At 44.9% G+C, this 27,298-nt stretch overlaps 1 protein-coding gene across 26 annotated transcripts in view; it reads left to right on the top strand.

Annotated features, from left to right (window-relative positions):
- Window positions 1–26,043, top strand: part of LOC123993294 (protocadherin alpha-C2-like) — a 228,089-nt gene extending 202,046 nt beyond the window's left edge. For all 26 annotated transcript variants that reach the window (XM_046295286.1, XM_046295271.1, XM_046295290.1 and 23 more), the window contains 2 exons: window positions 3,633–3,721; window positions 22,548–26,043. In XM_046295286.1, the coding sequence (XP_046151242.1) occupies window positions 3,633–3,721; window positions 22,548–22,849 (391 nt within the window). In that variant the 3' untranslated portion in view covers window positions 22,850–26,043. The remainder of the gene's footprint in view (window positions 1–3,632; window positions 3,722–22,547) is intronic.
- The last annotated feature ends 1,255 nt before the right edge of the window (window positions 26,044–27,298 follow it).

Raw genomic sequence — 27,298 nt, 5'->3', positions numbered from 1 at the left:
CAAAGCCAGAGTACAACCTCTGTCCTGTGAAGTCCAGAAAACACATTGCATGTAACTATCAGTTACATGAGATGCAGCATGGTCAAGCAAGGTAATGTTTCCCACATTTTCAGACCACTAAACAACTATTGATTTTAGAACCACAGAGAGTTACCGCAAGTCGAAAAGAAAACAGGAGATGCCTCCACTATTCCAGCACCATTTCATCTTCAAAATTTCAACATCATCAAATCACCTAGGCTTGGTTGAATTTTTTATTTATTTTTTATTTTACTAGGCAAGTCAGTTAAGAACAAATTCTTATTTTCAATGACGGCCTAGGAACAGCAGGTTAACTGCCTGTTCAGGGGCAGAAGGACAGATTTGTACCTTGTCAGCTCGGGGATTTGAACTTGCAACCTTTCAGTTACTAGTCCAACGCTCTAACCATTAGGCTACCCTGCCAGTGACAAATTAAAGATACCAAAAACAATGTAGTCCAATTAACGTAAGATAAATATGATGTGGCTGTCCTTGGATCTGATTTGTGTGTGTGTGTGTGCAAGTAGAAAAAACATGTTGGCTCACCCTACACCCTCCTCTTTCATGTTGACTAAACGGTCTATCACTTTATCATACAGTAAAGCTTTTTTTTGTTTGTACTAGGCTACCTGGCTAAAATGCTTGCTCGCTAGCCTAACTTCCTTTCATGGGCAACGTTAGCTAGTTAACATTAGCCTTCTACATCTAGCTACATATTGAACTTCCATCCTCTCAGTCCAGGGGCACAATATGAATATATGGTTGGATCAAAATCACCGTTATAATCATTGGCTAGCAGGGAAAATGAAGTGAAACCACATGTCCAAATCCATATCCATCCATTGCTAAATTCAGAAAAGGACCATTTTAGCTAGCTAGCCACCGGAGGACAGCAGCACAACAAGATGTAACAATTCAAGTTGTTTCTGTCAATTACGGATTTCTCTTGATGCGATGTGATGAGAAAGAAGCCAAATCAAAACGGTCTTCCCTTGACACTAGCTCAGTTTAGCTCAGCGATGATTGGCTATAATTAATTTTTTTATTATTATCAAGGGAGGCCAAATGCTCGCTGGCTTCCCTGCATTCAGTGCTACCGGCGGCAACAATGTGGTACTCTTTATGAACAGACAGCATCACAGAGATGACCTACACATACAGAGACAGAGGGGCGCTGTTTCGCTCGATCGGATCCTTTCTCCGGTGAGATACATTCAACCTCTTGTGAATTGAAGGAAAGTTATGAAACACAAAGAGAAAAAAGATACATTCTTTTGTATCTTTTTTTTCTTGGTCATTTTTTTGGGGGGAAGCCTGGCTTCCCTTGGCATCCATGAATACACGTCACTGACAACGAGAGAGAAACAGATACAGGCATTAGCTGTAGGAACATGCTTTAGATCCAGTGTTCCCCTTTAATAATTGATCAGTGAATCTGGATGACTCCAGCTCTACACAGCACTTAAAATGGCCACCCTGCCCAATCTCTATTCATCTCCTTATACCACTACAAAAAGACAGGAGGACCTTTACACACACACAACACACACACACACATTTCAATACAGCTGATGGAATAGAGATGACGGAGGCGTGAAAAATTGCAAAGAAAGAAAGGGAGGGAGAAATGAATAAAGAGAGAATGGGTGAGGGACAGAGGGTGAATCAGATGGCAGAAGAGCGAGGAGAGGATAGGGACTGAGCTGTGATTGCCTGACCTTGGGGGTGAACACGCTCACACATACACTCGCACACATACACGCACATGCACACGTGTGCACGCGGACGGCCAGACAGTGTGTGAAGAGCCTGGAGAAGAAGTGCAACTAAAATGGTGGCAATACTGCTGCCTCCTCCCACACGCTTTCCTTTCCTCCTGTCTCTCTTAAATGTTCAACTATTATTTATTTCAATAGCTTCACTTTTACCCTATGGAGAAAATATCTTTGTGTTCCACCTTTGACATTTTGCAGTATATTGTGGTATAGGATCGAGTATTCAATCGCATATTGGGCACTTTCAAGTATGTGTGTGTGGGCCAGAGAGAGAAATACAGAGAGAGAGAGATACGGAGAAAGGGACTCCAGCTGAAGTGGGGGAATGGTTCTCTTCTCATCTGACCTCTGTGAGACTAAACTTTGCGAGACCCAGTTTTCCAGGCAGGGTCGAAGGGAAGGAGAGAAGAGAGGGATTAAACATGGAATAGTAGCAATGCAGGAGGATTGAAAGAGGGAGAGCACCATATTGACGGGTTGATATCGGGAGACTGTTTGCATTTAGCATGTACACGCGCACACACACAGCGCTCTGCGCATTGTTAGCTCTGCCTGCTGGTTTCAGTCGCCCCTGGTTCCTCTCTAGGTTTCTTCCTAGGTTTCTGCCTTTCTAGGGAGTTTTTCCGAGCCACTGTGCTTCTACATCTGCATTGCTCACTTTCCTGGGTTTTAGGCTGGGTTTCTGCCTGTGTAAAAAAATACATTAAGAATACATTTGATTTGATGTAATATCTGCTAACACAATAAAGAGAAAGTCTAGATAGAGAGTGTTTTTCTAATCCTCAATGAAAACCCTGCTCTGCATCTCACTATGGTAAAAGGTGCTGCCCTTATTGGATAAATGATAGTGGAACATGCAGATTGTTTCAAAAGCGACATGAAACGGAGCTGAACCCTTTTCATGATTAAAACATTTAACCATAGTTTGAATAGAGGACATTAAGATTTAGTGGAACCTCATACCTTACATTTATGGCGAGTGTGTGTGTGTGTGTGTGTGTGTGTGTGTGTGTGTGTGTGTGTGTGTGTGTGTGTGTGTGTGTGTGTGTGTGTGTGTGCGTGCGTGCGTGCGTGCGTGCGTGCGTGCGTGCGTGCGTGCGTGCATTTAAGGTTCTGTTTATTTGCTGTATTTTGGCAGCAGCCCGTCGCTGTTTTAACACCGCAGAGCTCAATACATTTTAGTTAGGAGGGTTTCTGAAATCCCTGGGGTGGGTGTGAAAATGTTAGAGCACCCATCTGTAATCCCTAATCCAGGGAGCGGTGTGAATATGCAGGGTGACTACTGTTTAATCCTAATCCAAGGGCCCATTTGAGTTCCTGAGATGGAATTGGTCTGACCCCCCTCCTGAGACCCCTGCTACTGACTGTGTACACACACACACACACACACACACACACACACACACACACACACACACACACACACACACACACACACACACACACACACACACACACACACACACACACACACACACACACACACACACACACACTGTGGTTTCCTACCATGGCTTAATTTAGTAATAGTATTATAGGAAACTTGTGGAGCGAGAGACGACTGCATCCACAGAAGCTTATAGCTGCTGCCTTATGGCCCTGTGATAGAGAATATAATGGAGTTCACCCAGAAAGCAACGTGTGTGTGATGTGTTTGAGAGTGAAAGGGTGTGTTTGTGTGTGTATTTATGAGAGAAAACTCTCTCAATATATTCTGTACCATCAGACTGTGTGTGTGTGTGTGTTATATTTCTCTAGACTCTGTAACCTCTGAAAATGTGTGTGTTGGGATGTTTCTCCAGTGTGTAACCTCAGAGTGTGTGTGTTGTTTTCCAGCTCAGTGCACATGGAGGAGTCGTCGGTGATGCAGGGAGCGCAGGGGGTTCTGGTCCAGAACTGGCCGACCGTGTCTAGCGCCGCCGGAGGTAAGAGCCAGGCCACTACACCCCACACTGAACCGCTCTGACCCTGACCAGACCAGACCAAAGCGGAATACAATCAGACTAAGACCCTGAGCAACCCAGGCCAATGCAGAACAACTCAGACTACCTCCGACTTTGACTGGCACAGTGTAATCCAGACCAACTACGACATAACCAAAGGGAGAGACTAGGTTCTCCATCACCCTGACTCCTGCTCACTGCCCTTATCCACTCAGAGATTAAATGACACTGTCCTGTGGGTGGAGATTGGTATCTGTGTGTGTGAGAGAGAGAGAGAGAGAGAGAGAGAGAGAGAGAGAGAGAGAGAGAGAGAGAGAGAGAGAGAGAGAGAGAGAGAGAGAGAGAGAGAGAGAGAGAGAGAGAGAGAGAGAGAGAGAGAGAGAGAGAGAGAGAGAGAGAGAGAAGACTGTGTGTGTGGGCAGTTAGTCAGGTTGTCTATAATGGACAGAGAGCCGGGTCATTCTCAGCATACCTTAATTACAACAAATCACCTTTCTATCTACTCAGTAAATTGCACTGTCATCCTTCTCTTCTCTCATCTCTCTCCCACTCCTTTCTATCTCTCTGTACTCTGTATCCTCCACAATGTCTTCACGTTCCACTCCTCTCTCATTACTCGCCCCTCATTCAATCTCTACTTCCCCCTCCCCCTCCCCCCCCTCCCTCCCTCCCTCCCTCCCTCCCTCCCTCCCTCCCTCCCTCCCTCCCTCCCTCCCTGGACCCTGCTACATAAAACATTCCAGCTGAGTTCCACCCAAACACGTCTGTTCCGGAAGGTACTGACCTTGAGTCAGATGTTAATGATTCTTGTGCGGTTATAATGAGTATGCTAATGAGGTAGAGAGCATCCGAGAGCAGCCAAGAGCGGGAAGCTACGGCCCGTTTCATCATCACGAGAAGTACAGAGGTGACAAGAACAGTCACCAGGGTTACGAGACGTGGGGGACGAATGTGATTTTTGCAAAAAAATATATATAAAAAAAGGCAAGTTTATATTGCATCACATTAGGGTGTGTATGGGAGAGCAGAAGAGACTGCAGAGAGGAAGAATGTAATCACAGTTGTATTCATGGTTAATATGGGTCTGTGTTGATGTCTCTGAGTCTCAGCTCTCTAAGCCTCTGTAGACTCTTTCTCTCTCTCTCTCTCTCTCTCTCTCTCTCTCTCTCTCTCTCTCTCTCTCTCTCTCTCTCTCTCTCTCTCTCTCTCTCTCTCTCTCTCTCTCTCTCTCTCTCTCTCTCTCTCTCTCTCTCACACACACACTCTGCCTTCTCCGCTTAGCAATCGATTTCTTGCCCAGACTGAGGAGTTGCAGCCTTGAGCAGGGTGGTGGTGAGTGGAGGGAAACCGAATGGGTGGAGATGCCAGTCTTCATGGGTCGGGTTGGCTGGAGTTGACTAAGGGGTTGTGGAAAGGGGTGACAGGATGGGGAGGGTGTATACTGGGATCGACAGAGTAAGAGGTTGGATGGAATTTTAATGGGGGGGGGGGGGGGGGGGTGGAGTTAAAGTAAGGAGATGGATGCTAAATGAAGCAGTGCCGTCTGGGCATGAACGTTGGGGGTTTGGAATAATGGGGATGGAGTCCAAAAAAAGTCTAATGGCAAATTTTAGGATGTAGAAGGATTCAATTTTGCAGATTTGAAAAAAGAAGTTGTAACGGTGAAGATGTAGACAGGGACACAGCTGGATCTGTCCAGTCAGCCGGTATGACGGCACTCATTGAATGAGTCGTCTCCTGGTCTAATGATCAGCGAGTCAGTCGTTGCCTGTCGGCTTTCTGCAGGTTTAGGACCTGAAGTCACTTTAATGCATTGCTGCAGCGTGAGAGATGAGAGGTGTTGTGTCGAGTGTTACAACTGCAGGGTGGGTTTGTGTGTGTCGTCTGACAGAGTCTATTTGTTCGATGTGAGACAAAGAGCCACAGCTGGAGACTACGCCCCTGTTCCTTCCCCCGTGTTTCCATCAGGGTGGTCTGCTGCGGAAATGTGTGTTTGTTTAGGAGTTTGTGTAAGAGAGACTGTGTGTGTGTGTGTGTGTGTGTGTGTGTGTGTGTGTGTGTGTGTGTGTGTGTGTGTGTGTGTGTGTGTGTGTGTGTGTGTGTGTGTGTGTGTGTGTGTGTGTGTGTGTGTGTGTGTGTGTGTGTGTGTGTGTGTGTGTGTGTGTGTGTGTGTGTGTGTGTGTGTTCGCTCCCTGCTTTGTGTGCAGCTCCTGGTATGACAGATGGAGTCCAGCCTACGCCCAGATTAACAGACTCACATTAATGAAATCAGGATTCTGCATGCTGCCTAACTCTATCACTCTCTCCTCTCTGCTTCCATCCGTCCCGCCATTTCACGGCTATGTTTCTAAAGAAGGGGCACGCACAGGGATTCACAGAGGGCTGTGCTGGATCTGAACAATCCCCTGGGGAGAAATTGGTAGAGGGAAGAAAAGAGAAGGAGAGGGAGAAATGCAGAGCCAGAGAGCGAAAGGAAGGAGAGGAGAAATGGAGAGCAGTGAGAGGGAAGAGAGGGAGAGAGGAAAGGAGGGGAGAGAGGGATGGGGGGACTGGTAGAGAGGGGGGAGAGTGTGACAATGAGTTGGAAAAAAGAGACAGGCAGAGAGTGAAAAGGGGAGAGAGGGAGAGGGGGAGGGAGAGAGGGATGGATGGCTGCTGTTGCTAGGGGAGAGTGTGTTGCTAGGGGAGAGTGGTTGACTCGGAGAGCGAGAGAAAATGAGGGAGAGAGAGAAAGCTCACAGCATTATTCTCCATCAGCACCGTCGCTGTGACGCCCAAGTCCTACCGCTTCACTGGAGGATGCAGTTTCCACGGCAACCATTCATAGCCCTGAACTGAGTGTCGAGAGAGAGAGAGAGAGTGAGAGAGAGTGAGAGAGAGTGAGAGAGAGAGAGGGGGTGTAAGAAGAGTGTTACGGAGGGAGAGAGAGATGGAGATGGAAATGTGGGCTGTGAGGTTGAAGCAAATAGAGAGAAATAGGGAGGTGGCTGCTGTTCAAATAAAAAACAAGCATTGGATAGAAAGGAGGAAGAGGTTGTGTTGGTCTGAGGAGGACATGGCGAGGAGAAACAAGGAGAGAGGGAATGAGAGAGGGAAGGAGAGAGGGAGAGAGGGAAGGAGAGAGTTAGAGAGGTAGACTGACCTACATACACAGGGCCGTGCTGTACTGCAGAGGTGGAGGCAGGTTTATTGCAGGTCTTTATGCATCACTGCTCTATTTGATGACAGGGACACACACACACACACACACACACACAAGCTTGATTTGATGAGGGGGGACAGGAGTCAACAGCAGCTTGCACCTGACGAGGCATAACGGAGGACAGTGGATGAGGGAGAAGAGGTAGAAAGGGCAAGAGAGGGGGAGGAAGGGTGAAAGCAGGAGAGAAAGGGGTTTGCCCTGCCCTCCTCTGGAAATAAGCTCCACGGCAGGTGGTCCATCCTGTGTCCCTCTCCCTTATTCAACCTTCTGGAGTCCAACCATATGACCACAGCATGTTGTTAGACTAGGGGAGGGTGGAGGCGTAGAATTCTAATTTGATGAATGCAGAGATGGAGAGTTGAGGTTTCTGCGTTCAGCTGCTCAAGCAGAGGCTCTGTGGTGGTAGTACTGTTATGTGAGTAGGTCTGCTGGATAGAACTCTCTGGAACCTGCCTGGGGCAGAGAGCCAACTCAGGAGGGGAAGCCTAGACCAAGTTGTTCCTCTCTGCTCATCCAAAAATGCCTCCCCTCTTCCTTTTATTCCTCCTCTCCTCCACCTCCTTCCTTCCGATCTTCGCTGACTTCTGTCTATCTCTGTCTGTCCTTCTTTTTTGTTTAATTTCTGCCCCTCACCATTTCATTTTCTGCCTCTGTTTCTTTTGTCCTGTTTCACCCTCATTTTCTCACCCTCCCTCTCTCCTGCCCCCCCTCTCTCTCTCCCTTACTCTTTTTCTCTCTATCTCATTCCCACTCTCTTTCTCACCCTTTCTCTCTCTCGCGCTCGCTCTCTCTCTCTCTCTCTCTCTCTCTCTCTCTCTCTCTCTCTCTCTCTCTGCTTCACTTAGAATAAATCCGTTTCTAATAGTCTGCTAACAGTCATGTCACTATTAATGACTATACCATCCTCATTAGAAGCACTGCTCTCATTTAGATGACACACACACACACACACACACACACACACACACACACACACACACACACACACACACACACACACACACACACACACACACACACACACACACACACACACACACACACACACACACACACACACACACACACACACACACACACACACACAGAGTTGGCAGTGGCACCTCTTTGTGAGGCTGTTGAGGACGGTCTCTTGGGAGAGCTTGTCTCCACCATCTGTCACATGATCCGTCTGGGCATCACACTTCAAGGTGTGCACACACACACATACACACACACACAGTGAAGAAAAACACACGATCACTGTCACCAACAGATACTGTAATTTCTCGTTTAAAAAAAAACAACACACACAACCAGTCGCCATAGTTTATTTTTATACACACAAGTACACTTGCTCCTTCATGTTGCCGTTATCAGTCAGGGGAATATATGGTGATTCATGCAGACACACATATACTCCTGTCACTACCCAGGCACAGGCAGAAAAATACAGATGCATGAATAACAATTAGGTTTTGAAGAGACAGCAGTATCGCTAAGGGTTTCAGTCCTCATAATACACACTCGCACACACACTCACGCATGTACCCGTATGCACACACACACGAAGCGCAGGTGTTTTGATAGAGAAGGGTGTGGTCCCAGCCAAGAGAGCTGGGACCAGCTCTCGTGAGTTTCACGAGAGTTTCACTACACCCGCAATAATAATCTGCTACATATGTGTATGTGACCAATACAAATCATTTGATTTGCTATCACAACAACCCATTATCTTCTAGCACTGCAGTGCCTCTCCCTCTCTAAAAGAAATCTGCACCTTCAGGATTTTTAGTAGCAGTTTTTCTACCTTTCTGGGTAGATCGCATTTCATACCCGCATCCCTGTACTTCCTCTCTCTCCTCTTCCTCTCTCTCTTCCTCCTCGTCATCTCTCTTCCTCCTCGTCCTCTCTCCTCCTCCTCGTCATCTCTCTCCTCCTCGTCCTCTCTCCTCCTCCTCCTTCCTTCATTATGTCAGCCTGCACTGCGCTCCACTGCGCTTCTGCTCAAGCGGCCGATGGATCGTGGAGCTTCTGGATGATTTAAGTCACTGTGAAAACCTTGGTCAGCAGAGAGACAAAGAGAGAGACAAAGAGAGAGACGGAGAGACAGACAGACAGACGGAGAGACAAACAGACGGAGAGACAGACAGAGAGAGAGAGAGAGAGAGAGACAGTCAGAGAGAGACAGACAGTCAGACGGAGAGCCAGACAGACAGAGAGAGAGACGGAGAGAGAGAGAGCCAGACGGAGAGAGACAGTCAGAGATACAGACAGACCGACTGAGAGAGACAGTCAGAGAGAGACAGACAGACGGAGAGAGAGACGGAGAGAGAGAGAGAGAGAGAGAGACAGACAGACAGACAGACAGACAGACAGACAGACAGACAGACAGACAGACAGACAGACAGACAGACAGACAGACAGACAGACAGACAGACAGACAGACGGAGAGAGAGACAGACAGATGGAGAGAGAGACGGAGAAAGAGAGACTACAGTAGAGGAGTGTATTGCTTTGGATATTTGAGTTCTGAAATACTTGGAGTGTGTCGGGCTATGATTCTGATCTTTGGTAAAGACAGAGAGGAAGAGGAAGAGACTCAGAAATGTAGAAACACAGCAGAGAGAGATACACATACAGAGAGGGTGTTATGCTGTGGTCATCCCAGTGTAAAATGAATCCTTCACATCACTAATGTGCCTCTTAATGATCAGTGATTGACAAGCTGTTTAATTTCCAATCATAATAACGTTGCCATAACAGTGATGGGCATAATTAACGCTCTATCAATCACTGGAAGGGACGGGTGTTTGCTGGACCAGGTTTCACGCTAGATTAGACGAAAGGTCAGAAGAAATGAGAGACTTCGAGCTGGAGGAAGGGTGAGTAAGGGAGGCAAGTAAGAGAGAGAGAGATTTTTCCAATGCAACAGCCATTGACAAATCAGACTGTGCTCAGGCCCCTCCTGTACTCCCTGTTCACCAATGACTGCCTGAGTCTCCAACTCAATCATCAAGTTTGCTGTCAACACAACAGTGGGAAGCCTGATTGCCAACTACGACGATATAGCCTACAGGGAGGAGGTGAGAGACCTGGTGGAGTGGTGCCAGGAAAGTAACCTCTCTCTTGACATCAACATAACGATCGGCTAATTGTGGACTTCAGGAGACAGCAGAGGGAGCACGCCCCGATCCACATTGACAGGGCCACAGTGGAGAGGGTCAAAAGCTTCAAGTTCCTCTGCGTGCACATCACTGACAACCTAAAATGGTCCACCCACACAGACAGCATTGTGAAGAAGGTGCAAATGCTTGGCCACTAAGACCCTCACAAACTTCTGCAGTTGCACCATTGAGAGCATCCTGTCGAGTAGTAGCACCGCCTGGTACAGCAATTGCACCGTCCGCAACCGCAGGGCTCTCTAGAGGGTGGTGCGGTCAGGCCAACGCATCACTGGGGGCACACTGCCTGCCCTCCTGGATATCTACAGCACTCTGTTTCACAGGAAGGCCAAGAAGATCATGAAGGACCTCAGCCACCCGGACCACGGGACTATACCCGCTACCATCTAGAACAGGGTAGCGGGTGATTGGTGTCACATTTTTGCCCCAGCTAACACGCCTGACTCCAAGAATCACCTAATCATGATCATCAGTTTACAATGTCATTTGATTAATCAGCTGTGCTTGCTAGGAATGGAGAAAAAGTGTACACCAATCAAGCCCTCGAGGACTGGAGTCGCCCCCCTGATCTAGAAGGAGGAGACAGTAGAGGTGCATCCAAGGGACCAAGAGACTGAGAAACATCTATCTCCAGGCCATCAAGCTGTTAAACAGTCACCATTATTATTATTATTATTATTATTATTACCACTAGCCTGCCTCCGCTCAGTACCCTGCCCTGAACCTTAGTTAGTGCTCTAGCTGGCTACCACAAGGCTCTACCCTGCACTTTAGCGACTGCTGCCCTATGTACATAGTCATTGAACACGGGTCACCTTTAATAATGTGTACATACTGTTTTACCCACTTCATATGTCTATGCTGCATTCTAAGTCAAGGCTCATCCTATATAACTACTGATGTACATCCCTTTTCTTTCTTTATATACTGTCCATACTGTCTTTCACCATTTATATGTATATATATTTAAAACATAGTATTGCCAGGTATTACTGCACTGTTGGAGCTAGAAACACAAGCGTTTCGCTGCACCTGTGATAACATCTGCAAATCTGTGTATGTGACCGATAAACTTTAGGGGGGGGATTTGATTTGGAGGTTGTGGTTGTGTGTGGATCTGTGCTGGTCGAGGCAGGTGCCTTTGTTGCCATCCTGATAGGTGAGAGAGAGGAAGAGAGGGTGTGAAGAGGGGGGAGAAGGGAGAGTGGAATGGGTAGAGGGAACGAAGGGGGAGTAGAGAAAGAAGGTCACAGAGGGATGGAGAGATGCTGGGAGGGAGGGGAAAAAAGATGATTGGAGCACAGACAGATTTTCTGTTCCTGTTTGATTGTCATGGCTCAATCAAAACAAAGAGGAGGAAAAGTGGGGGTTCCCACTTGTTGAATTCTTGAGGGCAGAAAGCAGTATGCATCAAAATATATAGACAAGGAAGCATTAATGGATTTAGAAAGTTTAAGAAGAAGAGATGGGAGGGATTTATTCTGACCAGGATTTTGACATGCAGTCAGACCCAGTCAGAGCCGGTCCTGACCTCCCTGGGGCCCTAAGCAAAATTCTGCTAAGGGGCCCTCCTACCTGACCCGTGAGCCATGTAAACCATTTTCCATTGGCACATAGTTACACCTGACACCCAGTGCCCCTCCCTCCTTTAAAACAGTTTGCTCCATCCATCTCTCTAAGAATAAGTAGACCTATACAGAACAGAATGAGGTGTAAACAAACAATATTTATTGAATATAATATTTTCTACAGAATCTTAACATAAGTGAATATTAACATGAACATAAATAAGAAATTGTAGAAAATATCAAATATAACACTGAGCTTTGGCTCTGCTGCCTGGTAATTAGTCCAGTTCTCACAATGTTATACAATTAGCTTTGTCTGTACAATGTAAACCTAAGCCTATAGGCTATGGCTGCAGCTATATGTCTTAAAATAGTCCAATAAAACCTATACAGCTGTGTGTTTAACTGTGGTTCCCTCTACAGCCTGGGCATTTACTGCATCAGCACCAGCACCAGTCTATCTGGACTGTCTGGAAGAAATTGAGAAAGTATGTCACATAGTTAGTTAAAACTTCTTATGGTATAGGGGACGCTTGCGTCCCACTTGGCCAAAAGCCAGGGAAAATGCAGCACGGCAAATTCAAATTAAATGATATAAAAATCAAACTTTCATTAAATCACACATGTAGGACACTAAATTAAAGCTACACTTGTTGCGAATCCAGCCAACATGTCAGATTTTAAAAAGGCTTTTCGGCGAAAGCATAAGAAGCTATTATCTGATGATAGCACAACAGTAAACAAAGATAGTAGCATATTTCAACCCTGCAGGCGCTACACAAAACGCAGAAATAAAATATAAAACATGCCTTACCTTTAACAAGCTTCTTTTGTTGGCACTCCAATATGTCCCATAAACATCACAATTGGTCCTTTTGTTTGATTAATTCCTTCCATATACAGTATATCCAAAATTTCCATTTATTTGGCGCGTTTGATCCAGAAAAAAACAGCTTCCAAATTGCGCAACGTCACTACAAAATATCTCAAAAGTTGCCTGTAAACTTTGCCAAAACATTTCAAATTACTTTTGTAATACACCTTTAGGTATTTTTAAACATTAATAATCGATCAAGTTGAAGACGGGTCTATCTTTTTTCAATAGAGGACGAGAGGAAACTAACGCTACTTTTCAAGTCTTGCGCACTCTCAACAGTGTTACCCATTTCCTAGATGGTCGTACTTCTTCATTGCACAAAGGAATAACCTCAACCAAATTCAGAGGACTGGTGACATCCGGTGGAAGCGGTAGGAATTGAAAACAAGTGCCTAGAAAATATCGTTTCCCAATGAGAACTCACTGAACAGACAGAGACCTCAAAAGAAAAATCGGAACGATTAGTCCTTAGGGTTATGCATAACTTATATTCTTGGCATGAGTAGCAGGAAGTTGAAATTGGGTACACTATTTATCCAAAAGTGAAAATGCTGCCCCCTATACCTTAAGAAGTGAAGAAGTTAAGCAGTCATTTACACAAATGCACTTCTGCCGTACAATGTTAAATGTTACTAAGTGCATAAACACTTAAATGTTTGAATTAAAATCTTACCATCAAAACATTCCTCTTCTGCACTTTCTTGAGAAAGTGCAGAAAAGCCACCAATGATGTCATCATAGGACATGTGTTTCCCCCATGTCATGATATATGCTCATGATGGCCAGACCACTCACACACGTCCCTGTGACATGGAAGACCTCAGGTAGCTTTTGAGGAGCTTTCATTTTGACAAGCTCCTCCCCTGCCGATGCTACTGTTGCTGGTAGGGTGACTGCAATTCTTAGGGCCGTCCAAAAGGTTAGGATATAGAGTTCCTCCGGGTATTTCTCACAGAGAAAGGAGAGCAGCTCAAAGGCACTCATCTTACCTGATGGCAGATCATGTACATTCTGAATCTCGTGTGCCAGATCCATTCCACTGGTGTCACAGTCGTCTCTGAAGGTTTGAGTGTTTTCAACTTCCATACAGTGAGCCTTTAAAGATTCACTGGACATCTGAGAGGCAGTGCTGAAGTTCAGCAGCACTCCATATTTGGCGTTTCAGATCTCTCGTCCATGGACGTCACAGCAGAGTCGACCGCAATGTTGAAGTAGTCGACTTCAAGGTTTTTCAGTGCATCAGTCACTGGTTCATCGGGAGTCTTATAGCTGAAATGCTTCTTGCTGATTCTCAGTCTCCTCTCTTTCAGAACAGCCTCCACATTAATTTCTTCACAAATGCTTTTTGGCTGTTGTCTGGGCCTCAGACAATCCAGTTTCCCCGTATGTAGTGAAGGAGGCCTTTGCATTTGAGGTTAAATTCACTGCGATATCCAACTGCATTGAGGCGGATTAGAGGAGCATGTTTACCTTGTTTGTCATTGTCAGTATCTCACACCATTCGATACAGCAAACCAAGAAGCGGTAGGACCCAGCTTCCTCTGCAAGTGCTTGTGCCTCCACTTTGGCCACAGGATTGTTGATCGTCTGTCTGGCTTCCAGTAATGCCTCCCGAACCTCAGAAGCCTGATACCTGATTGCATGAACACTTTGGAGCCGACTCTCCCGTCTTGTGTCATTCCATGACTCCACGGTTATGTTCACGTGTTTCTTCAAAACACTCCATCTTTGTGTGCCAGCCGAAAAGAAGGTGAAGAGCTTTTGCACACGCCCAAAAAACTTGACTGCAGCTTTTAAAGATTTGGCAGCGTCTGCAATGACAAGGTTTAGAGTGTGTGCTCCGCATGGGACGAGCAGGCTCTGGGATTTTTTTTGGAGCAGTCTGGCTTGTACTCCTTGGTGCTTGCCCTTCATGTTGGCCCCATTATCATAAACTTGCCCTCTGCAATCTTCATGTGAAGTCTTCAGCTCGTTCAGTTTATCTAAGATAATAGTGGTGGACAGATTCAAATATGTTGTAACTTCAACATTCACAAAGCAGATGTAGTGCTCCTTGAGCTCTGGCTTTCCCTTTAAAACCACGCTTTTCAGAATAATGGACATTGGCTCCTGGTGACTAATGTCAGGTGTACAGTCCAAGATAATGGAAAAGTACTTTGAGTCTCTTACTTGAGTCACTATTGCTTCCAGAGTCTTGTCGCTCACAATCTGTATCAGCTCATTCTGTGTGCGCTTCCCAAGGTAATGAGCATGTGTCTCTCCATCTTTAGTTTTCCTGAGAAGGGGGTCAAATTCTTCCAGTGATACAACCTCTTTTAGGACGTTTCTATTATCTGGTTGGAAGAGTTTGTCTGATGAACGGAAAGCATGCTAGGTTTCTTTCAGCCAGGGACTGGGTGATACTTATGAAACGTGTAAGGACATCCCGCCATCTCTTTCTTTCGGCCTCCATAAATTGTCATTTTTTATCTGGTCAAGAGTCTGTCCTCGACTTAGGCGCAGATCAAGTTCTCTCCACTTAATCATATTGTTGGTGTGTTCAGGACTACCCTCGTAGGATTTCAGAATGGCGTTGATATTTGACCACTCATTCACGCCTTCCTTTATTGTTTTGTAGTCTTTTGTAGAAAAGAGCTCACAGCAAAAACAATACACAGCCTTGTTTTTGATTGACTGTGAAAGCCAGCTCAGAACAATCCAGTCCTGGTTTGAATGGACCTCTGTGCACCAACTCAGTCCTCATACAGTCTGTTAAGACTGGGGGACAATCTGCTAGGTCATTTAGTGGAGCAGTAACTGTTCTAATAGTGTCTTAGCTGCTTGTATCTGATACTGGCTGTACACCTCTGGTTGTGCTAATACTGGCTGAGGCTGCCTATACTTCACCTGGGTCTGTGTTACTACTTGCTGAAGACGGCTGTATTGGATCTGTGTTATTATTTTCTGAAGCCAGCTGTACTGGGTCTGTGTTAGTACTTGCTGAAGCTGCCAGTACTGGGTCTGTGTTAGTATTTGCTGAAGCCCGGGTGTACTGGGTCTGTGTTAGTACTGGCTGAGGCTGGATGTGGATCAACTGAGTCTGTGCTTGTACTGGCTGATGATCCAGCATCTCCTCTACCGACAAATTTAAGCATAACACTTGTAAATTATAGATAACAAAACTATTATTAATTTCATCAGCTGCATCAGGCCCATTCAAACGGTCTCGCCCAGATTTCGAAATGATACATTTTCACATTTTAAATATTATTTATACTATGGCTTGGCTGAATACTTGATGGTTATTATTTACTGAGAGATGTACATCCATATTGCCCAGTATGCCTAGCTAATCAACATTTTAAATGTAATATATAAATCAATAGTCAATGTCAATGTAACGGTTGTCTCCTCTGACGAGGAGGAGTAGTAGGAAATATCGGAGGACCAATGCGCAGCGTGGTAAGTGTTCATCTTGGTCTTTAATAAGAAACGTGAAACAAAAATAATTAACGACAACGTCAAATAACTAAACGGAAACAGTACCATGTGGACCAAACACTGACACGGAAAACAAACACCCGCAACTCAAAAGTGAAACCAGGCTCCCTAAGTATGATTCTCAATCAGGGACAACGATTGACAGCTGCCTCTGATTGAGAACCATACCAGGCCGAACACAGAAATCCCAAATCAATAGAAAAAAGAACATAGACAACCCACCCAACTCACGCCCTGACCATACGAAAACAAAGACATAACAACAGAACTAAGGTCCGAACGTGACAGTCAATCCATTGCTTTCCATCTTGCATTAGTCCAGAGTTGTAACTAAACCTTGACTGAGAGACTAGATAATCATTGTCTTGTTTTAAAATTGTGTGTCTCTGAGGTGTGTCATCACCTCCCATATATTGTCTGGACTGGTCCCCACAGAGGTTGCTGCTGGAAAGGACGCGCAACGCTGTTATCTTTTCCCGAGCTGCAGTTTATAAACCCCGTTGCCCGTTGCCGTTTATCAAACGTAATGAATAGTTGTATTTCACTCTCACTTTTGTCAGGCACAAAGTCACAGAACACAGCCCTGGAAGTGGCTGGCAAGCAAGACACAGACAGACCAACAGATGCACTGCCCAGCTAGGTTAGCAAGACAGTCAGCCTAGAGAGAGATGCACTGCAAGTTTGCACATCAACTTAACGTTACTGTTATTTGCTGACATCAACTCGGAGGGGAGAGGACACAAGTTTACCTGATTGCTGTTCCCGCAATTCACTCTCATGGTGTTTTTCCTCTCTTTTTCATGACCAGAAGGATAGTTCCGCTTCATCCTCTCATCCACGTTGTAAACATTGACACCCGCTTTGACACAATGGGAAGGCGGGGCCCTTGTGTAATTTGCGGGGCCCTACACAACTTGCGTAGTGAGTGTATAGGGCCGCCCGGCTCTGGACCCAGTCATGGGGCTTTTGACTCGTTCATGATATGTCAGAGACAATCAAAAGGCTCTTCTACCCAGCTGTAATGTCTTTGACCCGGTGTGATGCTGCTTCTCTCCTCTGCCCGGCCCTATCAGGTCCTGCTGCATCTGTCTGATTTCCATCACAGTGACTCAGGGCCGGCTGCGGGCATAAGAATATACAGTATACAGTGCCTTGCAAAACTATTCAGCCCTCTTGGATTTATTCACATTTTTGTGTGTTAAAAAGTGGTTTTATTTGTATTTTATTTTTTACAATCTATACAAAATACTCTGTCATGTCAAAGTGGATGGAAACAGATGAATACAAATTAAATTAAATAACTAAAATAGAGTCGTTGCATAAGTACTCAGCCCCATATGTTTAGCAAAGCCTAAATTAGTTATGTGATCAAATTTGACTTACGAAATCACATAATAAGTTACATGGACTCACTCTGTGTGAAATATTAGCGGTTGACGTGATTTTTGAATGACTAACCCTTCCTCTGTCCCCCATCCATCCATACAACATCTGTAAGACCCCTCGGTCAAGTATTGCATTTCAAGCACACATTCAACTACAAAGACGACTACAGAGAGCTTTTCCAACGTCTCATAAAGCAGGGCCGTGTTTGGTAGATGGGTAACAATAACAAATCAGACCATGAATACCTCTTTAATCATGGTCAAGTTAATAATTATTGTATAAAACCACCCAGACACATTCAACTGGACTGCAGGACAGGAATGAAACTGCTCAGAGATTTTACCATGATGCCATTTGCGATTTTAAAACAGCTACAGAGTTCAATGGCTGTGATGGGAGAAAACTGAGGATAGATCAACAACATTGTGGTAGATCACAATCATGTTCTAAATGACAGCATGAAAAGAAGAATACAAATATACAGAATACAAATATTCCAAAACATTCATCTTGTATGCAGCAAGGCACTAAAGTAATACTGCAACAAAACCACGGCAAAGGAAAACACTTTTTCTCTTAAATGCAAAACGTTATGTTTGGGGCAAATCCAACACAACACATCACTAGGTAACTGTCTTCTTATTTTCAAGCATAGTTGTGGATGCATCATGTTATGGGTGTGCTTGTCATCGGCAAATACTGTGGAGTTTTTTAGGATAAAAACAAACGGGAAGGAGCTAAGTTCAGGCAAAATCCTAGAGGAGAACCTGCTTCAGTCTGATTTACACTAGACACTGGGAGAGGACCACAACCAACAACACAAGGCCAAATCTATACTGGATTTGCTTACCAAAAAGACAGTGAATGTTCCTGTGAATGTTCCAAGTTACAGTTTTTACTGAAATCTAGCCACGATCCCCAACATCATGACAGAGCTTGAAGATTATTTTTTTTAATAATGGGAAAATATTGTGCAATCCAGTTGTGCAAACCAAACTTTTAGAGACCTCCCTGAAAGACAGCTGTAATCGCTCTCAAAGCAGCTGAATATTTATGTAACGACTACATTTGAGTTATTACTTGTATTATTTTTTATTAATATATATATATAATTTTTTTTCACTTTGACATTTACAGAGTAGTTTGTGTTGATTGTTCACAAAAAGAATGACAATTACTTTAATTGTAATCCCACTTTGTGGAACTCAGTCGCGGTCTTCATTTACTGTTAATGGCATACACAAGGTGTAGTTTTGAAATTTGGTTGTGCATCAGCAGTTCTTCTTTTGTCATTCAATGACAGTCACTCAACTGTCACTCACTAAACATTTTTAGATTGGTAAATTAGTCTTGCCAACTACCAAAACCTTGAGTAATCATGGCCGAATTACCGACCGGACATGAAGGGCATTTGCCCAGGGGTCATGACCTCCAGGGGGTCCCCATTAATTTTTTTTAGCAATTGTCACTCAGATATAATTTTAACATGGCATAAGTCATTGCAAAATGTGTGGAACGTGTTGTAAAATTGCTCATTTTTCTCTCCGCCCCATGGCAACTAAAAAAACAACTTGCATAAAATGAGTTATAAACCTGCAACCTTTTCACTACGCTCCATGGCAAAATGTGTAGAATTTCAGGAAATTAACTTTAAAACCAACTCTAGCTTAGGGCCCCCAAAGGGCTGGAGCCAGCCCTGCAGTGACTCATCACTCTCTGGGGTCCTATTTGTTTATGACTTTATGTTTGCATCAGGGGCACGGGTATCTCTTTATCTGCCTGCATTGTTTTAGACAGGAAATTACCCAGGGACAGCATAGCTGAGCAAATGCATTTTAGAGTAAATACCCTACCACTTTCTAAGATTGCTGTCTTTCCCTTTCCCCTCTCATTCCTCCTCTCTTTTATCATTTATCCCTTTTAAAGAGCAGAATTGGATCACAGTGTTGGCTGGGAGTCAGATAAGGGCAGTAACCCCTCAAGATTGATACAGACTCTCCCACTGTCTCCATGTCAGAGAGAGAGAGAGAGAGAAAAGATTGTATCTCTCTCCTACTCCTCTCTCCCTCTTATCCTCATCCTCTGTCTGAAAATAAAAAATCATCCTGAACCAACACTTCCATTTGACTCCCCCCTTTGCTGATAGCTACTTTATTGAGGGAAAGTGTACTTACTAGGCCTGTGATAGGTGGTTGTCTCAGCTAGCTATCTTAAGATGGATGCACTAACTGCAAGTGCTGTGGATAAGAGCGTCTGATAAATGGCTAAAATGTTTTTAAAAAGTCAATGTACGTGTGTCCGACTCTATCTCACTGCGCTGATGTCACAATCAGCGGAGGTCAGATAACACTCCTGGCTTGAATGGGAAGTAAAAAGGAAGACTATGTGACTGCTGGAACTCTTTGTCCGTTTCAATCGGCCAATCTGTGCCCTCTTACAGAGTAGGCAAAATGGCTGCTGGTAATGAGGATATTCCCTATAATCTTTCCCATGCGTCCCAAATCTCTACCTTCTGGCATTGGCTAGAGACAGATGTGGCCATATTCTTACACCACTCATTTCCTTTTAAGTCCACGAAGGGAAGTGAATAAGTGCACACTTTAGGGCAGAAGGGTAAAGGATTGGGACGTAGCATCTGTATCTATGAGAGTGGGAATAGGATGGCGTCCCATCATCCAGAAAGGCTTGCTGCAGTGTTTGACTCCATAAGAGAGATTAGGAGTGTGTGCAGTGCAGGGGACATCACACTCTCCTGATGCCCAGCCTGGATTTACTCCCAGAATCCATCACTCTGAGCAGCTCCAGCAGAGAGCCCGGGCCAGTACAGAGGGGGGAGTAGGAGGAGAGAGGCTGGGAGAGAAATAGGGCTGCAAAGAGAGGGGAGGGAGAGAGATGGAGAGGAGAGAGCAAAGTCGGGTAAGGAAAAAGGGTGGGGGGGGAATAGAGAGGGAGGAAAAGAGAGAGGAGTCAGTTAGGGAACGGAGGCGGAGGAAGGAAGGGAAGGAAGGAGAGAAGAGGTGATAGGGGAATGGGAGAGAAAAAGTGGGGATAAGGAGCTTCATAAAAATCTGCATATTCCATCGTTTTTATCGTTTTTTTAATGGTCTCTAATTGCCAGAGGAAATGTTTTTGTTTATTCCCTCTACTTCTTTTTATAGTACTTAGAAATGTTTTTGGCAACAAACAAAAAAACTATTTTGGTTCCTTTTGAATTGAGAGAGGAAGCGGGAGAAGAGAGGAGTAGTGTGGCGCTAGAATAGATCAGTGATCTAGCTCCGTCTTGTCGTCCTGAGCTCTGCTTGGTTGTTATTGAGGCAGACTACATTTGTGCCGCTATTCTTGTTCCTTGAAGCCGTGTAACAATGCCTCCCCCTGGCCACTTCAATCACTACCTGCTGAATGAGACGTGTACTGGCTGATCACAACCGACCTACTGAACTCTTGCCCTGTGCCAAATGATGGGTCTCTTTCCCATGGGGTGCTTCATACTCAAAAACGTTGCCCCCCCCCCGTATATGTTTGTGTATTCAGGATGTCTTTAGCTTTTTCTTGACAGATAGACTATGTTCATGGGAATTTGAGCTGAAAGTACTACCAGAGCTTGTCCTCCTAACTCTCCAATAGAGGCAAGGTTGGTGAGGACAGGGACTGGGGCGATGGCCTTCCATACCCTGGGTGTTATATGAGGCCAGTCCTCCCTCTTCCAGACACTGTTCCTTCTGCTTGGATGAACTCTGTGTTGTTAAACTCCCCTTTGGAGGTGAAGTCAAAAACAAGAGGGACAAATAAAAAGTCTAATGTGTGAAGGAAGTATCGCAACTAGGTCATAGCTGTGAGGAATGAGGCAAAGTGGTGTGGGGTGTGTTTTGCTGGTGGAGTGTGTATGTGCGCACAGTTTGTGTGTGTACTGGGACTGAGTAGTTAGAACAGTCCCCTCGGGATCCCTGGGTTGTCAGGGTGGGGTGTGAGCTCTGTTACATGCACTCCGGCTCATCAACCCACACACGCCTTTTGAACGCAGAGTCACGGTGAGCAGGCTGTTTGACTGACCGGGCACCTCTACCATCCCCTTTAATGAGGAGTTATTTATGATAGCGCCCCTACCCTTTTAAGGGTGTTGTTTATGCGTTCTCTCTCCTTGGGCAGATTGGATGGGGTCGGGTTGGGAGGGGAGAGCTGAGAGCTGAGCCAGGTGTCGATCTACTCTGCTCTGCTGCAGTGAGTCCTGACGTGTGTCGAGAGACTGAGGGAGAGCTGACAGTTTATCGAGGTTGTTTCACACCTGCCTTTCTCAAAGTACTGAGTACAGACTCTTTAACTAACTGGAGACCACGTAAAATGCTGAGCTTTTGAGATGGTTTAGGTCGCCGTTGTTTGGGCTACTTACTCAGACACATGCACACGCACACGCACACGCACACACACACATAAGGTAAACACTTCTATTGAACAGACACTATCTCCATTTACCTTTTTTCTTCTTAGCGCTTCAGTGGCGATCTGTGATGGAAGTTGAAAGCGCAGTCATCTCCCAGAACTAACGCTCAGCGTGTAAACGGCCTGTTGACTTCCCGTTTAAATGCCATGTCTTTATTCCCTGACCTTTCCCCGCCTCTCCCTGTGTGACGGAGCGCTTCATGTCTTGTCCCACAGCGCCGACCGAGGGCCCTAGCCGTGGCGAGGGGCGACAGAATGGACTCTTTGATTCTGTGCTGCTTATCAGTGGACCGTTTGAATGCTTGCATTCTGAGTCGCCACCCCTTCCTTTTGACTAGTGTTATGGCTGTTTCTGTGGATTAGTGACCGATTAGTGACATCACAATGGGAGTCAGGGTGATCAGAGAACTCCTGTGGGTGACGCTTCAGCATGGTGTTGACTGTGTGCTACGGGGGCATCACCAATGGATGCTATGTGGGAAGAGTCTGACATGGCAGAGGTTTCCAAGTCTTTTCAAGAAAGTGTCCAAGACTATGACACCAATGACAACATTGACAGTTGTACCAATTACATTGTTGTTTACAACCATCTTACAACCCCTCTATATAGACAATATTGATGAAAATGGTTGTGAGAGAGATGATTCCAGTACAACATTAATAACCCTTCGTTGTTCTCTGTCTCTGTCTCTAGATGCTGAGGGTGGAGAGGTGTCCCCACCCATGGGAGCCGGAGTGGACAGTAACAGCTGGCACTTCCGCTATGGCGCCGGCGGTCCCGGAGGTCCCCCCCAGCATCTGAAGCCCGGCGAGGTCCCCCCCGAAGCCTTCATCATCCCTGGATCGCCCGCCATCATCTCTATCCGCCAGCAGGGAGGAGAGGACGACAAGAGCGACTTCATCAGCTTCGGAAAGAAGGAGGAGGCCAAGAAGAAGAAGAAGAAGAAGAAGGAGAAGAAGGATAAGAAGGATAAGGGGAAGGATGACGATGAGTAGAGGAGGAGGAGGAGGAGGAGGAGGAGGAGGAGGAGAGAAGGAAGGGGAGCTGTTGAAACAGAGGTACCAACCAAAGTCCACCGGGAAACAAAAATACAATTATTTTAGACCACAGGTGAAAAGAGATTCCCAATTCTACTTCATAATCTCTGGCTCAGTAACACAGACAGGCAGACGAAGTCTGCTGCAGTCTGCTCTATACCCACCCCTGCAACAAAGATAAAAGCCCAAATCTCTCTGGTAAAAATCGGGCTTTACCAAGATTATTGTAGATTACTGTCGCCTCAAAAACCTCTTACTGGGGTAATTGATTAATCATCCCTTGATGAGAAAAAAAAACAGATGAATAAATGTTCCACCATGCCCCCAGGTGCCTATACACCTTGAGCCAAACAATTCCCTCCCTACTCTTCTCAGCGAGGGGACGAGAGCCACGGTCTCCCCTCACCCTCTGCTTTTCACCCTCCCACCCACGGATACGTTGGCACCTCTGTCTTACCCCTTCCCACCATGTTGTAGAATTCTCTCTCTTTGAGAGGAAAAGAAAATCCAACAGCCAGAAGAAAACAGCTCTGTGCCTCGGAAAGAGAGCAACAAAAAAAAGAAGGAAATGACGAGAAGAAAGTAAACTGAAGACTACACAACAGAAGACGAGTTAAATGTTGGTGATTTAAGAGCTGGACACTCACACTTGTAAATAGCTCGGGAGAGAGTTGCTGAGGCTAAAGGCTAAAGGCTAAAGGCTAAAATCTAACACGGCACTGCTGCTGCTGCGGCTTTCTATCGCGCTCTCTAGCTGTCAGTGTTCCCTGTGACGGCAAGGAAAACATGTCCGTCAAGGACGAAACACATACACGCTGACACACACTCGCTGTAACAACCCGGACACTGAGAACACCTGAGAACTGGAGAGAGGTCAAAAAAATTAAAAAAAATACAGGAGCAGCCAAGAAAACGACATTGTGTTTAATACTGTACAAGCTGTACAGAACGCAAGCTTTTTCCTAAGCAGTACACATGTGTACAGTAGATCTACTCTCTCAGGGTTGGCACAGCAGCATCCCCTGCAGTTACTCCTGATGGGTTCGCTCACTACTCTCTTTTGGGACGACGAGATCCTTCTCTCGCCCATGTGTACAGTAGATCTACTCTCTCAGGGTTGGCACAGCAGCATCCCCTGCAGTTACTCCTGATGGGTTCGCTCACTACTCTCTTTTGGGACGACGAGATCCTTCTCTCGCCCAATGCAAACAGATAGAACGAGGGATGGAGAGAAAGGAGGAACACTCTTCAGAGTCTCCTGAGAACGAAAGAGAGAAGAGTCCAGTTGAGTTGGCCTGTGATCCAGCTTGTTGATCTGAGCTCCGTTGGAACCTTGTAAAATAGCAGGAGCGTCTCTAGCTAAAGATGATCTCTTCTACTCTCCCCCTGCCACTCAGCAAAAGCCTGAGGCTTTCTGCTCTGAATGTTTGGTAGCAACCATCACTTACCTGATATCCAACCTGATCCCCCATCCTCCACATCCCCACCCCGCCCTTTCCACTCCCTGCCCCTGCCCACACAGATTCTCATCCCCACCCTTACACCAACCACAGACTGCTTCTTCACATGATGATGATGATGAATTTGTGAAACTTTTTCACTTTCTATTTGTTCTTGGAGAAGACCCTCGATTTCCTACTCTGTTTAGTTAGCTTTAACTGATCTGCAGCGCTTCTGCTTGTCCCACCCCCCTTGCCTTCGGCCTTTCTCTTTTCTCTGGCCGTGGACTCCCCTTCTAGCCCCATGTTCTTTCAGGATGAACTGGGAAGGCTGAACATTGTGGTGTGCTGGGAACAGCATGGAGTAATGTGGAAGAGGCCTGAAGAACCCAGTCGGGACCGGGGGTCCATTATTCTGAGTTCTATAACGCCAGCTGTCTCCAAGTGCAAAACGGTTGAGTGCTTTTAACTTGTGAATACTACACTGTTCATTCCTGTTTGTGGTCACTGGCGAGAGGGGACGAGGTGGGATGGGGACAGGGATGGGGTGGATGTCTGGGACATGGATCTGAGAGCTAGGCTTATCCTCCATGTTCCTGGGTACACATATATCCCGAAATTGATTGATTATGATTGGTGAATCAAAACAGTAGGTCATCCATTGGCTTTTATGTACACGATAAATGTAGAGTTAGACTTGCTTTTTATATATGTGGCCTGTGCATTAATAAATGCAGTGTATACTGCTAATTATGACATTATTAATGAATAAATAAGGGCATCTAAGGATTCCCACCCCACATCTCTATCCCATCAATCCCCTCTCGGGAGGTTTTGTAATCAGCCCTGCTTCGATTGGTTCCCCGTTCCCCTGCCTGTATGTTGTTGCAACGCTCCACCCCCCTCCCTCCAGGTTTTGCGGCTCAATATGACGTCACTCCACTAAAGCGGCTGCTGCATGTTCGTCTCAAAGGAAACTCAAACAATATAGAGATACAATATATATATATATATATAGAAATAGATGGCTTTGATTTTATTGTTTCGTATTATAATTTTACTTTATGACTCCCACAGGAGATATGTGTATGTACCGTCTCTGTCATGCATCTTCTACATATTACACCCTCCGCACTCCACAAGACAGTGGTGTTGTATGACGTTAACTAAACCTTTTCGATATTTGTAAATGCTGTTGTGTGATGCCCTTGATCTCAACTCTGTTCATTTTGTTTAATGGAAATAAGATTTTCGTTTTTGAGAACAAGCAACAACAACAACAACAAAAAACGTTTTGTGTCCGGCTTTGACATGATGATCTAACTAACACTGTAATATTGTAACTGAAATATGTATGATCCTGTGATGAGCTATCTCTTCCCTTTCAACAGAAAAAAATGAAAAAAAATAAACACGAAAAAAGAAGACAATTCCTATGTAAAAATTGTATATGTAGTGTATGCTTGTGTTTAGTGAGCGTTCACGCTGTCATTCTTTTATCAGCGTATGATGGTGACCAATGGTGGCGCTGTCCTGGCCTACTGATCAGTACAGATCTGTTGTGAAACCTTTTTTGTACACCTGCTCATCTACTGTGACGGTGAAGTAGTGACATTTAATTTCTTTCTGTTTTTTATTTTATTTGACCTAAATGGATACAGTGGTAATGTGTTTTGTTTATAAATCACTAAATAAAAAATTTCTTTCATAAAATGAGACTGACGTTGTCGCCTTGGAGCTTGCTTGGAAACAGGCACTCTCTCTCACACACACACACACACACACACACACACACACACACACACACACACACACACACACACACACACACACACACACACACACACACACACACACACACACACACACACACACACACACACACACACACACACACACACACACACACACACACACACACACACACACACACACCTTCTCCCTCTTTGCATGAACAGCACAGTTGCAATCAGTACACTGTAAAAAATATTGTGCCCCTTTTACTTAAACATTTTTTGGTAACTATTTGCATCAGCCTTTTAAGTAAATCCAAAAAGGAGGATCATTTAAGTATAATATACTTCACTTTTAGTGCATCACAAACTCAAATATATTAAGTGCAAACAACTAACAGGATCTCAATAATTCCTTTCATTCAACTTAATTTTATCACATTCAGAACATTTTTTTGTTTGTTTGTCCTTCAAGTCCCAGAACTAATGTTATACGTTTGATATACATAATGTAATCAGTTACAGAACTAACATTGTAAGGTTAATTTGCTGAATTTACTCCGTATCGTAATTGATATTCTATGTTTTATCTACAAATTATTTGGCTCAGTTACTTATGATACTCGGGTTCGTAAAATGTATTTAATCTTACTACTCAAATATATATACTCACAAATATACTTAAGAAGCTGATGCAAATAGTTACCTCAAAAGACTTGGGAAAATGGACTAAAAATGGAATTTCTATACAAGGGAATATGCTAAAAGAAACAACAGTGTTCAGCTTCAAACTTCAACACATTTATTTTGAATAAAGGTTTTCTTCAAACATCAATTGCCTCTTATACCCTACTCCTTAAGCATTTGTGGAGAGCTCATTACTTTGTCATCTTTAATCATTCTGACTATAAATCCACCTTGCCTCCTTAGGTAAAGTTACATCCAGATAGCTTGCACCTGACTACGAATATGTTCAGATCTTCACAACTGCATGAAGTTTAGGTGATCGTTTGGGATTAGCACTTTGACCTCACATCTTGTAGAGTTTGGCAAGAATTCTCTGGTGTCCTGTGTGCCCCTTAACAACATAGCGATGTTTTAACAGAAACGTAAATGAAGGATTTATCTTAATAGACTTCACACAAAGCACAATATGAACTTTAGCTCAAATACAACCTCATTCAATATTATTTTGACAGGTATAAGCATTCTGGGTATAACTCCACCTTGCCTCC

The sequence above is a fragment of the Oncorhynchus gorbuscha genome, linkage group LG13 (genome assembly GCF_021184085.1).
Source record: "Oncorhynchus gorbuscha isolate QuinsamMale2020 ecotype Even-year linkage group LG13, OgorEven_v1.0, whole genome shotgun sequence".
Lineage (NCBI taxonomy): Eukaryota > Metazoa > Chordata > Actinopteri > Salmoniformes > Salmonidae > Oncorhynchus > Oncorhynchus gorbuscha.
Note: the sequence above shows the minus strand (reverse complement) of the source record. Positions and strands in the feature narration are given on the sequence as shown.